The following is a 7117-nucleotide window of genomic DNA, read 5'->3' as shown; positions in this document are numbered from 1 at the left end:
CAGACACCAATGTGCTGAAAAATAAGAAAATTATCAGAGAAACTGACAGATTGAGACTGCTTTAGAACAGTAACTCCCATGCAGAAATTCACCCCGGTGGGTATAAGGAGCAGCACACTGCTGGAATCCCCCTTTTCATGAAGAGCACGACAGCATGCACAGGGCTTGCTGGTTCTGAGGTGCAGCCCACCGGTACTTCGGCCCATCCTGTCCTTAATGTCGCTATATGAAGGCAGGAGGGGAGAGGAAAGGGATGAAAATAGTTCCTAGCACCTAGACGTGTCCATTCAGAAATACAAATCCTTCTGAGGTGCTATTCATAAGCTTCGTGTTTTGTCTCTGCACAGCTGAGCACATAGAGCAAACGAGCTGATGAGCAGAGTTGGGGACACCGGCGCTCATGCGACAGTTAACTCGTCCCTTTTTCCTAAGAACTTCAGAGCAGAAACAAATACTGAGTTGGTGACGTTGCTTGGAGGCTCCATTACCAGGGAAGATGAGATACACAGGGATCACGCTCCAACTCCATTTAATAAACTTCATAACGAACTTGGACAGAAAGTGGTTTGAAATAAGTCGAGCGACACTCATCTACTAGTCAAGGATTTTTTTTAAGTAATGCTTTTAAGCTTATACTCAAGCATACAAAGCATAAATTTTACAAATTAAAAACATTAAAATCGTCCTGGAATAATGTTAACGGCTTCCCCTATCTGTACAAGGAGTGGAAAGGAGATAGAATTCTTCACAGGCAATTTCACACATCTTAAATGCTACATAAGTTCTCTCCACATTCATTTCAGCTTTTCTTTTAATGTGGGTGGAAGGAGCTGAAAGTGTTTCAATGAAATCATCTTAAAGAGAGGCACTCCACCTGGTTTCAAGCTGTATATGTTTGCCTCTTCGAAAGTCTTGAGAGGAAATGCTTTACTTTAAATTCTACTGTTAGTTTCTGGGCAGCAGCCTCTGTTTTTCCAGGTATATAAAATTCAACCGTCCCGTAAGTATTTCTCAGAAAGTACCACCAGTACTTCAGCTTTCACGGAAACCCATTATCCCCCGCCCTTCACAAATAACTCCTTTGTACAACAGAAGCAACACAGTTTAGCTTGGATTTGACAGGCAGAAAAAGAAACATGGTAACAGAGAAGACAACAGTTATTAGGGAGGGGACAGGTTTTGGAGAAGGAGATAGATTTGTAGCCTCATCAAAACACACTTGATACAGCCTTCCTGCAGAGGGATGCAAGAGAGGGTATTTCACAACGCAACTTCTTCATATCCATAGCATTAATGAAAAAAATCTTATTTGCTTTCACCAAAGAAAAGGTTGGGGGAGGAATGAGCGTAGTGTTTCATGTTTAATTACCGGATTTGTTTGCCACCGCTGAGTTTGGAACAAATCTTACAAAAAGTTATTTTCATATTGTTCTAAATTAAGTGGAAGAAAATACGTATTTTTACACTAAAGCAAACCGATCAAAGTGGCATTTAATAATATTTGTTAAAGTGGTTATCTAACAAAAATGGGTTAACAAAATCCCATTCATTAGTAGTCACCAAATAAGACATTTCTCATGCATATGACAAAAGTTCATCTGTGTACTGAGAGGTCTGTTTACTGTGTACAATATTTCCATAAATTATAATATGTTTCACAGCCCCTACCATTCAAGAATATTTCAAACAGATTATATATTATATTTGTATATGCAAACTATTTTATATACACTAATATAAAGATCCTTAGAAGTACCATTATCACTACCTTTATGCTTTCTCTAAAATGCATAGCTTTCGAATATTTTCTTGCAGTTACCAAAAACTTTACAGATTAAAGCTGCTTATCAATGTGGCATGTCCATAAAAACAAAGTGAAATAGTTCTATACTAATTTTATATTAAACCCCTTAAAAAACATGTTTATTTTTTAATGGGAAAAAAAAAACCCAAGCTACTGAAAATTCAAATAATCTATGCCCAATCTCTGCCCAAATACTATATTAAATTAATGTAGCATTCTAGAAGTACAGTGAACTTCTCAACCAGGACTGTAATACTGCATTTCTCATGGAGAAAAATGCTAGTCATGCCACAAAAACGCACCACTGTCCACTCTGTCTGGGAGAAGCTTTAGATGAGATTTAACAACACAAGTGTCAGAACAGAGGAAAGGCTGATCAGTTACATAGGAAGAAATTAGAGCTATTCCAGTTTTTTTTCTGCAGTTTGTTATTAAACAAAGTTACATTAACCATACAGTTTCTCACAAACTAAAAGTTATACAGGGTTTTCAGACATCAACCGACTGGAAAAAGCCAAAAATAAACCCCAAAGCCTACAACTGTTCAAAGTTTGGCGTTAGAATAACCAGCCTGGGTGAAGGAAAGACAGACCGCTGCTGTAGTCAGGGGGCTACTGATAGCTTGTTATGTATAAACTTTAAGACCTCCATACCACAAACGGCTCAAAGTGGAGAAGAGAATGATCAGTAACAAATGGGAACAAGTAATTCTGTTATATCCACCATCTAGCTTAACCTTGGCGCTCTGCATCTCTAATAGCTGTTTAACAAGCAATGGTTTCCCCCCACAAAAAATAGCTACACAAGTAAACAGTGTTCACAGTAATGCAATCAGTAACAGGTTTCGTTAGTTTCTGTAAGTCAGGTGTATCTGCAAAGCTTTATACAGTTTAATGCATAAGTATTCCAGTAAAATTAAGTGAAAACTAAGTTTCATTCTACAGGGTAATACCTACCATACAAGACTAGATTATGTACAGTATGGGACTGGTGTGACGACTGCCAGTGTCTCATGATGTTAAATTATTTCACCCATCGGCTCGGTCTTTGTTCAGCGAAATCTGTAATAACTTGATATATGGACCTAAAAATCTAGAGATGGATTTGGCAAGATGAGTGCTTGCTACCATCGGATATACACCAGTGTACAGTGCTGCAAAGTTAAGTCGACCAGAACATCTCATACCCAGAAGATTATAATTTGTTGACTTGAAAGTCTGGACTTCACATGTAAAACATTAAAACTATAATCCTAACTGGAGTGAGGACAGTCAGTAAACAAATACAGGTGAAGATGAACTGCATCTCTTCAGAAAGGTATGGAAGAATTGAGAAAATGGAAATTTCTGGTTTTAGACAGCCCTGCTCTGCTCAGCTCAAGGCATAGAAACAGCCCAAGTAGCTCTAAAACTACAATTCTTACTCAGCAAGCATAAAGGCAGATCCTGCACAAGATGATGCATCAGAGGCTTCAACTAGCAACTCTCTCCCCCACTTCATTTCCTAACACAAGCATGTCTTTCAGCTTACAAACATCCAGTGGCCTTCAAAGCTTTAGCAGCCTGCTGGAATCACTGCAGTGTCTACAGCTGCAAATTTAATATACAGGGAAAGGCTCCTGTTAACAAAAATCCTCAAATGCCTCTGGGGGCTATTTTGGTCATTCCTGAAAAATAAGGAAAATAAAACACCTTATTTCCAACAATACTCCTCCTGAAAAGATGGGTCACTGATCCATTACGAACATAGCTCTCACCATATAAAGCACCAAAAAGTCAGAAACAAGGAAAAAAAAAGTCCTTAAATTATGATTTACAAGTTTGTACACTATTTCCTAAGCAAAAGGTTGACCTTACTGCAAAGTTTATAGATGAAAACTTGACCAGTTATTTTTAAGGGGAATGTATATCTGGCTATAACTTAAAGGTAGAAAATATTCACTGTTCTATATACACATTTCAAACAGGAGACAGTTAAACTTAACTGAATAGTTGCCAATATAACTCCGTATTAACTTACTGGCCACTAAACTAGGCATCAGTAGCCAATTAGAAAGCTTGAGTTCTGTACTTTTAAAAATGCTATTTTTCCTGTCCTGTTTAATTGTTTTTTTAAAAATGTATTATAGTGCATAGCCTAAGTCAGACTTTCAAAGAGATACAGCGCCTTTCAATGCAGTTTTTGCAGCATTTAAAAGGGACTTTTCTCCCTTCAAATTAAGATGTTCATTGAAAAATCTGAATTGAGTGCTGTACTGTAGTAAAAATATTTCAGTCACAGACTGATATAAATGTATACTGTGCAGTACTAAGATTGATTGATGTCCATCTGCACACATTTTACTTGGGTTCTTCAATCGTCCCCTTGCTGAGGTCTGTCATTTTGGGATATTTCACCTTCTTCTGGTCCAGCTCATTCTGAGCCCACAGTAGTAGTTTCAGTAATTTTGCCAACTTGGGTGTTGATTCACGATTTTCATAGTCTAGAACAGCTTGATTAACCTCACTCCATACCTGGAAAAGAAATACTGGAGTTCAGTAATAGTTTTCCCACAATTAACACTGCTAATGTCACACAGACATTAAAGACCACACTTAGTGTGCTAATTCCTCAGAGCATGGCCAGGACAAAGCTCCATAGACTCTGAGCCTGGAGAAAACAAGGAAGAGAGACAAGTAGTTGAATACATTAACACCATTTTTTTGAATCTTGCTTAAGAAAATACTTCTGTTCTTTTGTGTACCACTGTATCAATTCTTTCTAAACATTTCAAAAATATTTGGACATCGTCTTCACCACACATAAACAAGACATCAATTTCCTTTTGAGGAAGAGCTACCTTCTGTCGCTGCATCATGTTAAGCAAGTCTCCAAATGGTGATTCTTCAGGATTATCAAAGGCAAGCAAAGCCAGCGTACGCTCCATTTCTGTCAGGCACTCCCTGCTCTCCTCGCCTTGTTCTGCTAATTGAGTCTGAGCAAATTCCAGAGCTGCTTCTGTCTCACGCTGCCGAATCAGTTCAATCAAATGCTGCTGCTACATACAAAAGACACAACAATATTAGCTAAGCAAATTAACAAATCTTCAGGATTTCAAGACTGTAACCTTCAGGCATCAGTGTGTAATTTGAAACAAATGGTAATCCATAATTTGACAGTTTGAGGTCAATTCTCCTCAATGTGTGAGACAAGGAGCAGCAGCCTTGTCTACAAAATCTACTGAAAAGGTAACCTGACACTTTGGTGTAACGGGTTTTGAAAAGACGTCTTACTAAATGAACGACTAGAAATTCAGACTAACGGTAATCAGATATTGTTAAGTCACAGGCCACTGCTGCTGTTATAAGTTTTCATGTTCCTAACTGTATATGACAGCTCCTGCACCACGAAAAGTTTCCCACTGCTACAAAACAATGACAAGAACAAACACTTGAAATTTCATCCATGTTCAGTCACAAACCTCCCAACATACTCATAAAATCTGCACTACTGTTTCCAGTCTCTCAGCAACCTCTAGAACAAATAGAAAGTTTGCCACCTCTGCTTACCTGCAAATGAAAGTACAGATATCTGTTTGTATCTAACAATTCAGGATGAAGGCTGTTTATTAACGCAATGGCTTCTTGAATCTGTCCTTTCAAAATCATTTCTCGAATTTTTATTCTTTCATCGAGAGTCTCTAAATCAACACTGGGTTCAATTCCAGACTCCATTCGAAATTTCTCTGCTGCTTCTTTAAAGCCCTCTGAAATAAAAACATTTTACCTATAAAATACATTTTATGAAACACTTTAAAAAATGCGCTTACATTAAAAGATTTGAGTATTGCTTGTGTATTTGTGGGTTTTAAAGGTTAAGTCCAAACTTCTGAAAAACTCTTATCTATTTAAATATGCATTTATCCAACAGGCATCTAACAGCACACACTTAATTGATTCTTAACTCAAGTGCCCTCATTTTCTAAGGATGCATTCAACTTCTAGTTCAGTTCCTCTTAATCCGAAAGCTTGTTTTATACTTAAATAGAGCAGTGTACTTACTCAAAAATGGGATTATCAAAATCACATTTGCAAAATTTGGGTGGTTTTGCTTCTCCCTCAAGCCCTCAAATCTGTTTACACAGACCTAGCAGTTTTACCGAGAAGAAATAGAAAAGTAATTTTGCTTTCTCATAACAATACTATTTTTTTTAAAGTTGCAACAGCTATATTAAATCCTAAATTATACTTTCATACACACAAAAATTATTTATGCCACTAAGATGCTCTTCCTTCATCCCAGAGGCTTCACCCACACACCAATGTAAACAGGGGTGTAGATCGGATACAGACGCCTCCGCCCTAGTACAGCTTCCTGTGATGGTATGCATCGTAATTGGTAGGGACAAATTCCCAGGGTTTTTGATTGTTTCAAGTATAAAGTGAAGCTATGTGCGGAAGTGGTTAATGGTTTTGGTCTCAAACTATTTTACCAGCAGTGCCCTTTTAGAATTTATCTTTCTAGCCAGTTAAAACTTGCTTCTGATAGCTGTTCTATGCTGCTTTCAGAGTGCTATTTAACAACTGCAACACATCTTGTTTTCATGGCACAAAAAAAGACATCATACAGAAGCGGGTCATGTTTGTCACAGCATTCCAGGAGATACTTTCTTTTCTTTATCTTTTAGCAGAAGAGTTACAGTTAATAAATGTCACTTCTATTGCATGATAACTGGTCAGTGTCTGAGTCTTAGTTTCCACTGAAGAGAACCCAAGAGCAGTTGTACATTGCTAAGAGAAGCCAACAGCAATCACTGAATCCTTAAAGCCCTTAATTTCACTCCATCTAGTAGCATATTCTAGCCAAAACCATCTATCTTGATAAAATAAGCGACATGCATTTAACAGCCTCCTAGCATTACCACTCACTTTTACCTGTAACAAGGTAGTTCATGATAAGGCGGTTCATGTCTGCTCTCTGGATATGCAAGTTATTAAGTTTTTCCATCCATTCATCTTTTGTGATTTCATCAGGTTTTTCTGCATAACTCATCCTGGACTCTTACTACAAGAAAAGAAAAGCATCTCGTTTAACATGATTCAAGAAGTAGTAAGTTTAATGTCTATAAGCACTGTACTACTACCATCTTTATACCTTTTTTATGAGATCTTTTAAATTAATAAACCAAAAGAGACCCTTTTATCTCTAACCACAATTTTACATTTTTCTCCTCCTTGTTCTTGCACTCTTTAACACCTCCAAGCCAAGTTGCTAAAGCTTCTTTCATCAATCGTCAGAATAAATAATTCAAATACCATCTTCTTGCACTTACTC

General features: G+C 37.4%; 1 protein-coding gene across 2 annotated transcripts; it reads right to left on the bottom strand.

Moving 5' to 3' along the window:
- Positions 1-1474: 1474 nt before the first annotated feature.
- On the bottom strand, positions 1475-6842 carry GID8 (GID complex subunit 8). 2 transcript variants are annotated; one of them, XM_010077626.1, is made up of 4 exons: positions 6718-6842; positions 5353-5549; positions 4644-4841; positions 1475-4317 (listed from the first exon to the last, which is right to left on the bottom strand). In XM_010077626.1, exons 1-4 carry the CDS (start codon positions 6833-6835, stop codon positions 4144-4146), a joined length of 687 nt encoding a protein of 228 aa, XP_010075928.1. In that variant the 5' UTR covers positions 6836-6842; the 3' UTR covers positions 1475-4143. The 2 variants fall into 2 exon arrangements, with proteins under 2 accessions (XP_010075928.1, XP_010075929.1); XM_010077627.1 differs by having other exon boundaries at positions 4644-4838.
- Positions 6843-7117: the final 275 nt, after the last annotated feature.

The sequence above is a fragment of the Pterocles gutturalis genome, unplaced genomic scaffold, assembly GCF_000699245.1.
Source record: "Pterocles gutturalis isolate BGI_N339 unplaced genomic scaffold, ASM69924v1 scaffold5243, whole genome shotgun sequence".
Classification (NCBI taxonomy): domain Eukaryota; kingdom Metazoa; phylum Chordata; class Aves; order Pterocliformes; family Pteroclidae; genus Pterocles; species Pterocles gutturalis.
The sequence above is the reverse complement of the archived record's forward strand: the minus strand, read 5'-3'. Positions and strand labels throughout refer to the sequence as shown.